A 15,780-nucleotide genomic window follows, 5' to 3' on the forward strand; every position below is an offset into this window, starting at 1 on the left:
TGAAGTATAGAAAGAACTATCAAATTAGAAATTCCCCACTTAGTAACCAAAGTAGTAATAATTAATTCAAGCAAGAATCATCAAACTTGCCTCCAGGACTTGCGGCCAAGATGGAGGCATAGACAGACATGCTGTGTCTTTCTCCAAAACTAAGAAGGAAAACAACTACTTCAAAACTAGAAACAACCAGAAGTTCCAGGAAATCAAACTGCATGGAAGTCTAGCAAACAAAGATATAAAGAAGAAATACTCATCCAGACAGGTAGGAGGGGCGAAGCCAGGGCAGAGGATGTGTTGTGGTGGCAGCAGTGGTGGCAGCAGAAGCAGCATGCCAGCAGAAAGCATAGTCACACGTTTAAAAAAGTTAGGGGTGGGAGCGATCTCCAAGCGAGGCAGGAAGATGGACGTGGGGGTTTTCTGCAGAACAAGTGCAGAACAGGATAATCGGTTCAGCAATAAACAGAAGCTACTGAAGCAGCTGAAATTTGCAGAATATCTAGAAAAAATGGTGGATATGAGCAAAGTAAATTTGGAGGGTATAAAGCCCTGGATAACAAAACGAGTAACGGAAATCCTTGGGTTTGAGGAGGTTGTTGTGATTGAGTGAAAGAGAAAGTGAAGAATCCAGATTCCAAAATGACGCAAATCAATTTGACTGGGTTTTTGAATGGAAAAAATGCTAGAGAATTTATGGGAGAACTATGGCCCCTACTCTTAAGTGCCCAAGAAAACATCGCTGGAATTCCTTCTGCTTTCCTAGAACTGAAGAAAGAAGAAATAAAGCAGAGACAGATTGAACAAGAAAAGTTGACATCTATGAAAAAGCAAGATGAAGACAAAGATAAGAGGGATAAGGAAGAAAAAGAAAGCAGCAGAGAAAAAAGAGAGGTCTCGAAGCCCACGAAGATGCAAGTCCAGACCTCCTTCTCCTAGAAGACGATCTTCCCCTGTCAGGAGAGAGAGAAAGTGCAGTCATTCTCTATCTCGCCATCACAGAACCAAGAGCCAGAGTCCGTCCCCTGCTCCAGAAAAGAAGGAAAAAACTCCAGAGCTCCCAGAACCATCAGCAGTAATTAAAGGACCTTCAGTACAAGAGACCACTTCTACTAGTGACATTCTGAAAGTTCCCAAACCTGAACCTGTACCAGAGCCTAAAGATCATTCTCCAGAGAAAAATTCCAAAAAAGAAAAGGAAAGGCTTCGACCAAGATCTCGGTCAGGTTCCAAATCAAGATCCTGGACACGTTCTCGCTCTCCTTCTCATACTCGGCCTAGATGGCGCCATAGATCCATATCAAGGTCATACTCACCTAGAAGGCGGCCATCTCCTCGAAGAACTCTACCAATACGAATGCCTCCTACACCAAAGCATAGAAGGAGTAGATCTCCAGTGAGACGAAGACAGCGTTCATCAGCATCCTTGTCTGGGAGTAGTTCATCCTCCTCTTCATCTCGTTCCCGGTCACCACCAAAGAAGCCTCCTAAGAGGACATCCAGCCCCCCTCGAAAAACACGTAGGTTATCTCCTTTAGCAAGTCCTCCAAGGTGAAGGCATAGACCATCACCTCTAGCACCTCCTTCACCAAGAACACATCATTCTCCAATGCCCCAGCAGTCAAACCGTGCAAGAAAAAGTCGTGTTTCTGTCTCTCCACGGAGAACTTCAGGTAAAATGACAAAACATAAAGGTACTGAGAAAAGAGAGTCCCCTTTACCAGCACCCAAGCCTAGAAAAGTAGAGTTTTCTGAATCAGAAGAAGATAAAGGTGGCAAAATGGCTGCAGCAGATTCTGTGCAGCAGAGACGCCAGTACAGATGACAGAATCAGCAGTCTTCATCTAATTCTGGGTCCTCCTCTTCCTCAGAAGACGAGCGGCCCAAGAGGTCCCGTGTGAAGAATGGTGAAGTAGGCAGGCGGCGGAGACATTCCCCTTCCCGCAGTGCTTCTCTATCGCCTTGAAAGCACCAGAAACTTCCCCTCGGATGTAAATGGGAAAGCGATGGCAATCGCCAATGACTAAAAGTGGTAGACGGAGAAGTCCTTCCCCACCACCCACCAGATGGCGATGTTCTCCTTCTCCTGCTCCACCACCTGGGCGGCGTAGGTCTCCTACATCACCACCACGACGGAGGACTCCTTCCCCTCCCCCATGTCAGTGCTCACCTACCCCAAGAAGATACTCTCCTCCAATACAGAGGAGATACTCCCCTTCTCCACCTCCAAAGAGAAGAACAGTTTCTCCCCTACCCCCTCCTAAACTAAGGGCATCACCAACTCCATCAACAAAGCATCGGATCTCCCATTCTCCACCTCCCAAACAAAGAAGTTCCCCAGCCACCAAGAGACGTTCACCTTCATTGTCATCAAAACATAGGAAAGGGTCTTCCCCAAGCTGATCTACCGGGAGGCCCGGTCACCACAACCAAACAAACAGCATTCACCCACACCATGGCCTCGAGCTCCTCGGACCTCCTAAAGTCCTCCACCTGTATGAAGAGGGCCATCATCATCACCCCAAAGAAGGCAGTCCCCATCTCCAAGTACTAGGCCCATTAGGAGAGTCTCCAGGATTCTGGAACCCAAAAAGACAAAAAAAGCTGCCTCACTAAGCCCTCAGTCTGTAAGGAGACTCTCATCCTTCCTGATCTGTCTCAGGGTCTCCTGAGCCAGTGGCTAAAAAAAACTCTAGCACTTCCATCTCCTGTCCAGTCTCAGTCACTCTCTACCAATTGGTCACCAGCGGTACCAGTCAAAAAGGCTAAGAGCCCAACACCAAGCCTATCACCGGTGAGGAATTTAGACCTGGAAAGGGGTGGAAAGAAAAAGAAAAAGAAGGACAAGAGACACAAAAAGGATAAGAAGCATAAGAAACACAAAAAACACAAGAAAGAAAAGGTTGTGGCTGCAGTCGCTGCAACCACTGGAGCCCCTGTAGCTGTTGCTGCTCCGACCAACACATCAGCACAGGGAGAGCCAGAGGTGGAGCCCAAGCCCAGGAAGGAGATTGAAAGTGAAGCTGAAGATAACCTTGACGACTTAGAAGAGCACCTGAGTGAAAAGGCCCTGAGATCAATGAGGAAGGCTCAAGTGTCCTCACAGTCTTGGGTGGAAATCTTTGTTATGATGTAAATTGTATTTGGTTTGTACTCTATTCAATTTCAAAAATGCTAAAATGTGTTTGAGCTTTAGACTGTAACATTTATTGTAATAATTGCTAGGTTGAAGTTCACCATGTAAAAAAGGGCATGGACCTACATTGCAAAAGGTGTCCACAGTGTATTAGTGACATTCTTTCATTGACAGCTGACATAAATTCATTTAGAGTGAAATATTTTAAGCCAAAACAAGTCCCCTTTTTTAAAAAGGGGCTTTAAATATTGTTGGCATTTTTTTGATTTCTTTAAATGCCCCTGGCTATTCCCAGAGGTTTTCTTTTCTCTTTTCTCCTTTTTTTCTCTACTTTTTCTCATTTGAGTCTTAGCACCCATTTAAGTTATGATGCTTCCAACCTTGTATGCTTTGCAGTTGCCCAAAAATAAGACCACTGTTGAACTACTACAAAAGTATAAATTAGCATTTTAATGCCACAATCTTTCCTGTTGCCTGTGGAGTCTGCTGAAATGAATCAGGATTCAAGCTCTAGGATGAGACAGAAAATGAAACCATGTTGTTTGCCAAGACAAGGACACTGTGGGTTAATATTGATGTGTAACAAGTTGACTTGGAACACTGGAATTTTATTCTATTCTGTTGTGTTTTTTTGTAAAGGCAGTTAATTAGTTCCGGGAAGGACCCTTCAGTTACATACACTTGGTTTTATGAAATGTCATGGTTACATTCATAATTTTGTCTTATTCTTCCAATTGGTATATACAATTTCCAGAGCTCTTGTATTTGGAAGGCTGGAAGGGCCCAGACTTTTGAAATGGTGTCTTGTTTTCACTTTTTTTGTTTTTGTTTTTTAAACTAAAGCTATATAAAGCTTGTGGATTAAACAGAATAAATTTCTAAATTAAAAAAAAAAAGTTAGGAGGGACACCTGGGGAGCATTCGCAGCTCCTCGCCGGACCTTGCAGCTCACAGTCCCAGCACTGGGGAAAATCAACTCTCATTGCCTCTGACTGTGCAGACCAATGCGGGTTGGGGTGGAGGCAGAAACTGCTGGTCTCAGCAGAGTACACTTGTTTAAAGGGCCCCCATGGTTCTAGAATGTCCACAAACCCACTCACTTTGGGAAAGATAGCCAAGGTGGCAGATAGAGGAGTGCCAGTCCAGTGCGGAAGTGGGAGAGGTGCCTGGAAAAGGAGCAAATGCTGGGCAGGCAGCATTGTTTCCTCTCGAAACCCTCTCCCACGTACAGTGCCACAACGTGGTAAAACAGGTCATCCTGTGCTGATGAATTTCTAAGGCTCTGCCCCTTACAATGTAACAGGAGTGACAGCTCTACCTGGGATGTGGAGGTAAACAAACACAGAAGCCTGTCAGAATGAGGAGACAGAGACGTATGGCCCAAAAGGGGGAAGAGATCAAGGTTCCAGTGGGAGCACTAAGCAACAAGGAGATAGCCAACCTAAGAGATGTGGAGATAGACAATTTAACAGATGCAGAATTCAAAACACTGGTGATAAAGATGCTCACAGACTTGACAGATATGCTTGAGTATGGCAAATGCATAAGAGAAGAAGTGAAGGCTATGCTAAGCGAAATGAAGGAAAATTCACACAAAACCAATGGTAAAGGGAAGGAAACTAGGGTTCAAATCAATGATTTGGAACATAAGGAAAAAGCAGTCAACCGGTGCAGAATGAGGAAGAAAGAATTGAAAAAAATTGGGAAAACTTCCCAAATTTTGAGAAGGAGATGGACATACAGGTCCAGGGAGCATGGAGGGTCTCGGGTGAGCTGGACCCAGAGGGGACCACACCAGGATGCATCATGATTGAGATAAAGGTGAAAGATAAAGGCAGAGTCCTGGGGGTAGCAAGAGAGAGGCAGAGAGTTGCCTACAGGAATATGCCTATAGGACTATCAGCTGATTTCATGGAGGACACTTTGCAGGCAGGAAGGGACTGGCAAGCAGTATTAAATGTTATGAAAAGCAACCTACAACCACATTACTCTAGCCAGCAAAGCTACCATTTGGAATAGAAGGGCAGATGAAGTGCTTCCCAGACAAGGTGAAGCTAAAGGAGTTTATCATCACCAAGCTATTATTATATGAAATATCAAAGGGACTTACTTAAGAAAAAGAAGATCAATACTATGAACACTAAAATGACAACAAACTCAAAACTATCAACAACTGAATCTAAAAAATAAAAACGAAATCAAACTAAGCAAACCAGACTAGGAATAGAATCATAGGTATGGGGATCATTTGGAGGGTTATCAGCTGGAAGGGGGGTGGGGGATAAATGGGGAAATGGTGCAGGGACTAAGAAGCATAGTCAGTTGTTACAAAATAGACAAGAGGATGTTAAGAATAATATAGGAAAGGGTGAAGCCAAAGAACTTATATGCACGACCCATGGACATGAACTAAGGAGTGTAGGATTGCTGGAGGAAAGGGGGGTGCTGGGCAGAGGGGAGAAAAGGGGAAAAAAGTGGAACTACTGTAACATAATCAATAAAATACACTTAAAAATAAAAAGGGAATCATAAATGGATGCTAAAACTAGCTGGTGGAAATTTGATAAATAGCAACGTATTTGATTGTTCTCAAAGCAGTTCACCAAAAAATGCTCAATTATTAAAAGAGAAAGTAGAAACTTTATAGTGGAGAAACCTGGAAAACCCCTAAACAAGTGACCACACTTGACATTAGGGGTGATTAACTCAGCAAGGTCCTATGTCTTCTAAGATGAGTCACTGAGAAGGACACCAGATCACTTCTGTGGGATTCCTGCCCAAAATGCATAACTTCAACCCAGTCATGATAAAGTGCCACATAAGCCCGAATTGTGGGACATTTTACAAAAAAAGTGGTTGCTATCTTAAAATGTTGAGCCCTGAAGGAGAAGGAAAGATAATACTTCTTCCCCAGTTAAGGGCAGTAAGAACATGGTAGCTAAGTGCAGTTTGTGGCCTTCTGTTATATCTTAGACTGCTATGCCTTTTTCTCTCTTGCCTCTTTTTCCCACCCTCTTTTTCTTTCCCTCTTTCTCTCTTTCTCTCCCTCTCTCTCTTTCTTTCTTTCTTCTTTCCCTCTTTACCCTTTCCCTTTCTTTCTTACTTTCTGTCTTTTTAGTTTTTTTTTTGGCTATAAAAAACATTATTAGGATAAACAATAAAATTGAATGAGGTTTGTGAAATAAATAATAGTAATGTATCAATATTAACTTCTTTTCTTTTTCTATTTTTATTGTGGTAAAAATGCATAACAAAGTTTTCTATCTGAATGATTTCTAAGTGTTCAGTTAAGTGTAATTCACATTGTAGTTAATGTTAACTTCTTTTTTAAAATAAACATGTAGATTTATTTTAAATTAGTTTTGTACATAATACAGATTAGTTTTATAGTTTTCAATGAACTAAAATAGATATTTCTAAATACAGCCATGTCTGCAGTTTACTATATGCATATTAAATTTATAAATTTGTTCCATTTTTGAAATGATAACCAAAAATCCCCCCAATTAATGCATATTGGTAACATTTTTCTCAATTCTAATTACTAAACTATATCTTGAGTTAGAATGGAAATAATGCAGCTTTCAGGCTTCAGAATAACTAAATTCAACTGCCAAAAGAGTCATGAGGTTTTCTTCACAGGACAATGTTTTCCATCACTTTCAGAGTTACATTTGGCATGTCAAGAAAAAAGAACATAATTGCACAACAGCAGCCATTTAAAATGACAATCACAAGGATTCATGCAGAATACTTTAAATATTCCTGTTGAGAAAAATAATTTAAATAATTTTCTTCAAGATATCCTATATGCATACTTTGAAAATTTAAAGATCCTAGAATAATGTCTTTCATTTTGTTTCAGTCCTTGTTAATCTATTGGGTCTGTTTACAGAGTATGGTAGTTTGGCTCCATCGATTTGTAGAGATAATAGAGAAAGAAAATTGCAGCCTGCATGCCCAAGTCAAGGACAATTCCTCCAGTAAAACTGGCTGCATCAGAGTAGATTTTCGCATAAGTTGTGAAGTTGGAGTTAAAGTGTTTTTAGTTGTACCTGGTGTAGTAGCTGTAAAAGGCGTAGTTGTTGTTTTAGCTGTAGAATTTGTTGGCAATGGAGCAGCAGTGGGCACAGAACAGAAATCTGTACTGTTCATCACTTGGCAATCGCTCATTGTTGAATTATGTAAATAGAAGCTTTTACCTTTTTAAAATTCCATCCAAAAAGCAGGTAGTGTTAGCAAAAGCATTGCTAGCATTAATACAGGACATGCAGCTGTTGTGACTTTCACAGGTTTCTGGTGCTAGAGTGGTGATTGGCACAAGGGAGGTCAAAGGCATTGGGACTGTCTTGTTGGTAGGTACTGAAGTTGCATTCAGTGGTGCTCTGATCCATGGTCAGCATAGGGAGAGCAGCCAGGCAGGTGGCAGCCGAAAGCAAGTGGTGACCCAAAGCAGCTGGCGGTACATGGCAACCTCTGAGCACTGGTGTTGCCACAAAAGCTGCAGCGCACAACACTAGGCTGGTCTCTCTGCCTCCTGTGGTGCCACATCTGACACCAATGTTTGTTTATTTCCACATTTTATTAGTGTGATTCCTTAAACCTTTATAGCTTTTGTTTCTAGTTTTTTAAATTTCTCTTTAAATTGTTGTTCTATTGAAAATTTTCCACCAATGTTCACTTCTTGATTTGGAGAGTTGTACTGTGGTTGTAGGAAATTTCTTCTCTGCCTTTATAAAATATGTATTTTGGGGGTAAATACATATGTATACTATATATAAGAACCAATATATAAAAGAGAGAAAACTGAGATAAGCAAGTGTGGTGAAATAACATTTGGAGTTTCTAGATGAAGAGTATACAGGAGTTATTTCTCAGCTACCATCTCACTACTAACCGGCATTCCTGGAACTATATATAGGGACTAGTGTCTTTCTTATTCACCTTTTGTGAATCTGGGTTCCTGAAAAAAAAATTGCGATGTAGTAAAATGGAAATAGGGAACAGAAAACTAACAGAGACAAACTAGTGTATCTAATACTGACCCTTCCAAATTGTTATGAAGAAAATAAAATTCTCTCTATTATTATTGAGTCCCAGGTTTCTCTCAGCCTCTGTAAGGCTGGCTCCATTACTCTCTTCTTGTTCAGGCTCCTCTCCTCATCTCAGCCTGTCCTCTACTTCTCTGAAGTCTGATAGCATAAGAGTGATTCTCCATTGTGTTGAGATTGTGTGTTGTTTTCTGTGTATGGGTCATGAAAGCAAGGTTGGTTTTTTTCTCCACTTGTGGTAAAATACACTTAACATGAAATATAACATATGAATCATTTTAAGTGCACAGTTCAGTGATATTAAGTACATTCACATTATCGTACAACCATCATCACCATCTATCCATACAATACTTCATCTTATAAAATTGAAACTCTGTGTCCATTGAACACTAACTGGTCCCCCAACCTTCCCCTAATACCTGACAATCACCATTCTACCTCTATGAATTTGACTATTCTAAGTACCTCTTATAAGTAGACTCACACAGTATTCGTCTTTTTGTGACTGGCTTATTTCAGTTAGCATATTGACCTCAACATCTATCCATGTGGTAGAATCTGTCAGAATTTCCTCCCTTTTTTAAGGCTGAATAATATCCACTGTATATATATATATATATATATATATATATATATATATATATATCACATGTTATCATTTTATTTACCTAATCATCTGTTGTTAACCCTTTGGGTTGTTTCTACCCTTTAGCTATTATGAATAATGCTGCTATGAATATGGTGTACAAATATTTGTTTGAGTACCTGTTTTTAGTTCTTTTGGGTAGATATCCAGAAGTAGAATTGTTATATCATGAGGTAATTTTTAAAAATTTTTTGAGGAACCTCTATGTTGTTTCCACAATAGATGTATCATTTTATATTCCCATCAGCGGTGAACAATGGATCCATAGGGATTGAGTTTTTACCATCTTTGTGTCCCATGGTCAACTTGTTCACACTGGTAAATATTTTAACATTATGGTATTAAAGAGGATTTATATACGATTGTCATCACACTGCACTTTCTGTCTGCTGAGAGCAACACTATGTGAATCCATAGTTGGGCCTCATGTACTAAAGGGCATCATTTTCCTAGGATTTGACATCATAAAGTGTGAGATTAGAAGAAAACTCAATATAACTTATGATAGGCAAATAGGCCTCTTCAAACCTGTTCTGGTTATTTCATTCAGATCTGTAAGTAAAGGGTGTACAGAGTATATGAAGAGATATAAAAGTATTGTGAAGTTCATTTAAAGCATACTTAAAAATATTTTAAAGCAATAATATATGGGCTCACATGTCTCAAACAGGAAAGGTAATAAAAGATATTAAATAAATCTCCATGTTGTTTATAAAACAAAAACAAAAACTTCCAAGACATTTTGAATACTTTTAGTATTATGATTAGCATTTTCTAATTATAAATGAAAGAGGAGCCATAAACTTAGCATTTAGAGTACTTCAAGAAGCAATATAAATCTCCTTTTATGCACTTCAGGAAGATTAGACAGCTGACAAACCCTGTGAAGACCAGATTCTATGGTTCTCGATGTTTAGGTGTTAGAAACTGTGATTTAAAACACTTATTGCTTGCTTCTCTTTCTACATGTTTTACCTGCATAGCCTGTGCCTGAAGCTTCTACTGCCTCCTGGGGAATTACAGGAATGGATGCCAGGCCGAGAGAGTGACAGCCTAACTTTTTAATTCTTTAAATTACCAGTACTTGCCCCACCCTTGGGCCTACAAATCTACTTTGCAGAGAGCAATCAAGTCACCACTGGTTTGTTATTTTGAGGAATTCCTTGTGTTGTGGGATGTGCAAATAGAGACTGACAGATGGAGTAGGGTGGAGGTAGGATTTTAAGGGCTGAATGGAGAAACAATAGAGCTCAAAAGAAAACTGTACTTTGGTTCACTTTTTAAAATACAGGGAATCTTGGTGCTGGTCCAGAAAGGCTAGCCCTTACCCTGTGGAAGGGGTCATTATCAGGAAGGCCTGGGAGAAGATTTACAAACTGGGTTGCACAATGTAATTATCTGGGGAACTTTATACATCCAGTTTTCCAGGCCACACCTAAGACCAATTTTCAAAAAGAATATTTCAGGTCAGTATCCATATTTTTAAAAATTTCCTGAATGAGTACCATGCTCACTGAAGTTTGAGAACTATTGCACTAAGATCACACTCGTGTATCACATGTGTGATACCTTCCAAAAAGCATAGTGGTTTTTAGAAAATTATTAAAGAAGAGTAGTAAGTGACTTTTCTTTAAAAATTGTACATCTTTGTGAGAATCAAAACTGGATGAATATAGACAAAATGTTAGTAATAGTTATCTTTCCAAATCAATGTGGGATTATGGGTGATTTTTTTGTTTGTTTGTTTTGATTCTCTATATTTTCAAAAAAATTTTAGGAGGAAATCTTTAATCATTTTTAATTAAAATAATTCAATTCTTAAAAAGGAATAACTTGTAAGTGACTTCAGATTTTCTTATAAAGGAAGAGACAATGTTATTTAAAGATGGAGAAAGCATTGACTTTGGATGTAAAGGGCCTGGCACGTACCCTGCAGAACTGATTCAGTGCCTCAGCAACTAAGGGGGGGGGCGGGAGGAGAGCAAAATGACATCTTGTGATGATTCTTCATGTGGTACATCTCTGTCACTATCAAAGCAAAAGGTGAGCTCAGCACCATGCTGTGCTCACACATCCCAGACATGAGGTGAGGACACCCGGTACCTTCTGCTTCCTGATTTGGCAGTGACTTTCCAGATGGCTCAAGTGAGGTCACTAGCATGAAACTTCATTGCCAACCATTCTTCTGAAGTGTATTTGCTGTGGTGACATTCAAAATAGTGTCTGTGAAGGGCCTGGTTTCTCCCCTGCAAAAACCTCTCTGTGCAAAGTTTAGGGTATTAAGATATGAAGACACTTTAGGTGGAATTATGAGGAAGATCTGCCTAGATGTTACAGATTTGTGTCATGAGTTCTAGGATACTCTGCCATTGTACCTTTGATTTTAAAGGTGTTGTGGTATGATTTTAGATATACTGATCCTTGCTGATCTTTTCCAGCTGACAATATAGTTCCTGGTCTTACCTCTTTTTATGGAACTGCCCACCTTCTTGTGTTGAATAAGGCAAGGTCAAAGAAACAGCCTCTGTGTTTATTAAATATCACAATGTATCTTTAGACTTTTCTTTTTCCTAGATCAATAACATGAACCCAGGAATTTCAGAGGTGAATCAGCAGGTTATCTCTCCCCAGTAGGATGGGTACATCTAGCTCAATACAATGGCAGCTTCCCAAGGGCAAAGAGGAAAGGAAAGGCTGGAGACTTTAAACTAAATTTTCAACTGAAGTGTTAAAAGGAAGGTTGGAATAGAGACAAGCTGTTTCCCTCCAGCACATTTTAAGCCAGAGCTTATTATTTCCAAGGCTAATCATTCAGGCTTGCTTGTCTTCCCCACCCCTACACCAAGCCCTGACAGTCCTGCATGGTCACATGAGATCTGTTCTCAGAAGTGCCTCCCCAACCCTTAGGCCCCAGATTATAGTAAGAATCCTTCCTACTGGGCGCTTTGCCCAGTGAGAAGAGGAAGCAAAGGCAGCATCTTTATGTCCCTTCTAAAGATTCATTTCTTTCCTGATTCCATCCTTTACTCTACTTTTGTTGTTTTGCCAATTCCCACATCTGGAATGAAGGATGGGAAGAAAGAGGGAGGAGAAAGGGAAAAAAAGGTATCTGCCATTGCCATGTCTACACACTTCAAAGGGTTTACTAATGAGTCTTCCTATTGTCTAAACTCCTTGTCTCTACCTGGGTTTTGAAATCTAAACATCCAGGAAGATCACAGAGAACTGAAAGGAGGCTTTCATAACAGGACAGAATAGCATCGCTCCCTCCACCCTTGGAATCAAAGAGATGATTGTCAGAGGAAAACAAATTTCATTTGCAGAACTCAGTTATTGGAACAGGTTCACTGAAAGATAAAAGAATGTGCATAGTTGAGGGAAGGTAAGAAGATGTAGAAAGAGAGTTGTTGAAAGCCAAGTTAAAATTAAGTCATATTAAGATAACCCCTTAATGTATCTGTTTATCCTTACTGCCAGACATCCTTATGCAGTGGTAAAACCAAGGACAATAATATAAATTCCTGTCCCATATCTATTCCCTATTGTCCCCCATCCTGTAAGCCAGTGGTTGTCAACCAGTGCAGGTGATATTGGTGATTAGCATTTGGCATGGTATGAAGATAATTTTGGTTGAGACAGCTGGAAGGAGAGGCTACCACCTCTAGTGAGTAGAGGCAAAGGATAATGCTAACCATACTATAGTACACAGGCCTAGACCCTTATGACAAAGAATTATCTGACCCAAAATGTCAAAAGTGCCAAGGTTGAAAAATCCCTTGCATAGGAATTTATTCCCAGCATGAATAGAATCAGCAGGGCAATATTTATACCCCTTGATGAGGCTTCTCAGAAGTGTTTTGTTGTTGTTTCCATGAAGTTTTACTCTTACCTTCATTACCACCATATTTACTGTAGTTGTCAGACTGTGGGAGCCTGCCTTGGGGTCTTCCAGAACCTTAGAAATATCTCACCAGTATCATACTCAGCCTTTTTTTACAGATCTATACATTTTCTATGTAATTACTCTTCTTTTATTATCTTCATGATATGTTTTTCCCTTCTATTTGATCTCATTTTCCCCTCTATACATTCTATAATTTATTTTTCCTTTTTTTTTATTCTTATAATCAGAAGTCAAATCTAAATACTCATAATAAAATACTTAGGTTCCAAAACCAGGGATGAGAGAAATGTATGGAACTTGAGAGTCATATTTAAAATTATGTATCATATGACCACAAGTTTTGTAGATGTCTGACTGTAATAGACACTTTTCTGGTTGCCACTGTTAAGTCAGCAATGAAATCACTTTGCATATAAGACTACTGCAGACAGGGGGCTACAACTGAAACTTGACTCCTTGAGAGAGAAGGGGGAGTAGGTGAGAAATTTCTCTCAATATTGTGCATCACTAGATAATTGAGACTATAGCCATGTGTGCCTTTCAACAATCTGTAAACGTTTATTGAGTTCTTACTATGTGTCAGTCACCCAGCTAAGAACTGAGTACACATAGATGAATAAAAAAGACATTGTCCCTTTTCTTATAAACTAAGTAGTCACTTGGTTTCTTACTTTCTTTATCTTTCTTTTTTCAAAACTTTCATGAAATCTCATCCTAGTTTATGACAGAAGGTTAGAGATCACAAACAACAAAGATATTGCAAAAGGAAACCATAAAAAAAACACATGAAATAATTATCACAAACCAAAAGTTTCTCAATTAAAAAAATCTATAGGTGTGTGCCCTCCTTGAAGCATGCTCGGCCCTTCCTTCTTGCCTTATTTTTTCCTAAGACTTGCAACCAGAGGAGCAGTGAGCAGCTGCAGAGGACTCTCCTTTTGCCTCTATACCGTCCTTTCTTGAGTCCACACAGTCGCTGCTTTATGCCTGTCCACTCTCTGCCTCTCTGAGAGTGTACTATCACTTTTCACTCTACTAAATCTTACCACTATTGCCTAAAACTCCTCCTAAAAAAACTATGAGGATACATTTCACAGAAAAGTGTAGAAGCATGAAGGGTAGCTTGAGCTTAAGCATAGGCTGCCTCTGGGGGTTCACACCTTTCTGGTCATGACTTTGAAGTAGAAGGATGTGGGTCTGTGGAGTCATCTGGAAATGAACTCATTCTTGAGGGATACAGAGCTTGACATTTTAGTTGTATGCTCCTTTTGGGAAAAGAGAAATGGCTCTGAGTACACACTTAGGAAGGTGGGCCACATAAGTTCACCACCACCAGCCGGCCCATGGGGATTCATTTCTGAACCTTGTAAAAAGTGAAAGTGAGAACATAGGAGAGGACACTGTCTTCATGAAAAGACCATGAGACCCAGTGCTCAGTGATCAAGTGTGGTAGAGAGTGCATAAATGTGGGAAGCACAGGATGTTTTTGACCAAAAAAAAAAAAAAACAACCCAAAGAGTATTCTGGGTGCTTTTGTATCTTGAAGGCTGGCAGCTGTAGGCACAATGAGAAATAACACTGCTGGCTCAAGCAACAGGGTCATCTCTGAGACCCGACCACCTTCAAATGTTCTTCTTGCAGAGATCTTGTTAAGACCTAAATTGTGTCTGCCCCCTAGTACCTCAAAATATAACTATTTGAAGATGGGTTTTTTACAGAGGTCCTTAAAGTAAAATGAGGTCATATTGGTGGGCTCTAATCCAATATAACTCTCTCCTTTTAAGAGGAGGTGGATACAGACACTCAGAGAGTCTAAGGGATGACTGTGTGAGAACACAATGAGATGATCATCTACAAATCAAGGAGTGAGGCCTCAGAAGAAACCAACCCTACCAACACCTTGATCTCAGACTTCTAGTCTCCAGAACTGTGAGAAAATTCATTTCTATTATTTAAACCACCAACTTTGAGGTACCTTTTTTATGGCAGCCTGAGCAAACTAATGCAGATCATGGTAAGAAGAGAATAGGTTAGAGAGAGTTAGAGGATTCTTTGAGTATCCATGAGAAAAGTTTCTGAACCTGCCAAAATACTGTGTCTTCTCAGGAGAGTCTCAAAGGCAAGCATATCATAGATGGAAATACATGATGGTTCCAAACACTAACAGAAGTCAATATTCATTTTCTTTCAGTGTATCACAGTTTTAATTAAAGAAAAAGTCAAAGTATATTTTCCATAGTTTTGGAAAAAATTAATCTTTATTATTTTGTAGCTGTTTTAAGTTTCTTTTGTGATCTACCTTATGCAAAGTTTGAAGACAATGGAAAATATACTATTAATGTTAATAACACTAATAATGTATTGATGACTTACTTTGTAGCAAGCACAGCACAAGGAATTTTCCATGGATGGTTATTACTTTGGAAAAAAATTGTGAGGTAGAAATTGGTAGCCCTCAATTTTTTAAGGTAGAGAAACTGAGGTTCAGAGAGGCCAGTGTCTTATCCAAAGTCCTCCTGTGAGAAGTGCATATCTGTTACCTTGGCCCAGGTGAGTCTGGTTGCAAAGACCAGTTTTTCCTACTGCACAAGACTGCTTTCCAAACCACCAACTATGGATAGTTGGTGCTTGCTACTTGGCGTTTATCAACAGGTTTGAGATCCCAGGTTAAGAAAACTTGGGAAGAGGAAGCTGAAGCAGCAAACTGAGAAATTTCCATCAGACCTCAAAATGCACTTGGAAGTACAGAACAAAGAGACTCTGACTGTGGAAATGCACTAAGACTTTTGTTCTGGAGGTGCCAATGAATGGATGCCCCACCTTTGTCCTCAGCAGCAGCCTCTCCCTTGACCCCTAGGCCTGTGGTCCTCATCAGCCTCAGCTGCCAAGACAACAGGAAACAGATAACATGACACTTGTCCTTCAGCCACAAGATCAACTGTTATGTCATCTGAAGGTCTTGAGGAAAGGTCAATTGAAGCTTAGCAACCCTCTGGAGTTGAACATCTGAGTTTAGGTAAGCAAGTAAGGGGGGAAATGGTGTGTA

General features: G+C 39.9%; 1 protein-coding gene and 1 pseudogene across 1 annotated transcript; one reads left to right on the plus strand and one right to left on the minus strand.

Annotated features, from left to right (window-relative positions):
- Positions 1-400: 400 nt before the first annotated feature.
- LOC150015559 (uncharacterized) lies at positions 401-3,130 on the plus strand. The gene is given in 5 exon segments (XM_090268302.1): positions 401-602; positions 605-888; positions 890-1,514; positions 1,866-1,906; positions 2,657-3,130. Coding segments are annotated over 5 exon segments (1,626 nt in total).
- A 3,889-nt stretch (positions 3,131-7,019) lies between these two features.
- On the minus strand, positions 7,020-8,617 carry LOC150015560 (sialomucin core protein 24 pseudogene; annotated as a pseudogene).
- Positions 8,618-15,780: the final 7,163 nt, after the last annotated feature.

The sequence above is a fragment of the Furipterus horrens genome, unplaced genomic scaffold (assembly GCF_987537825.1).
Source record: "Furipterus horrens unplaced genomic scaffold, mFurHor1.1.pri manual_scaffold_3, whole genome shotgun sequence".
In the NCBI taxonomy this organism is placed as follows: Eukaryota; Metazoa; Chordata; class Mammalia; order Chiroptera; family Furipteridae; genus Furipterus; species Furipterus horrens.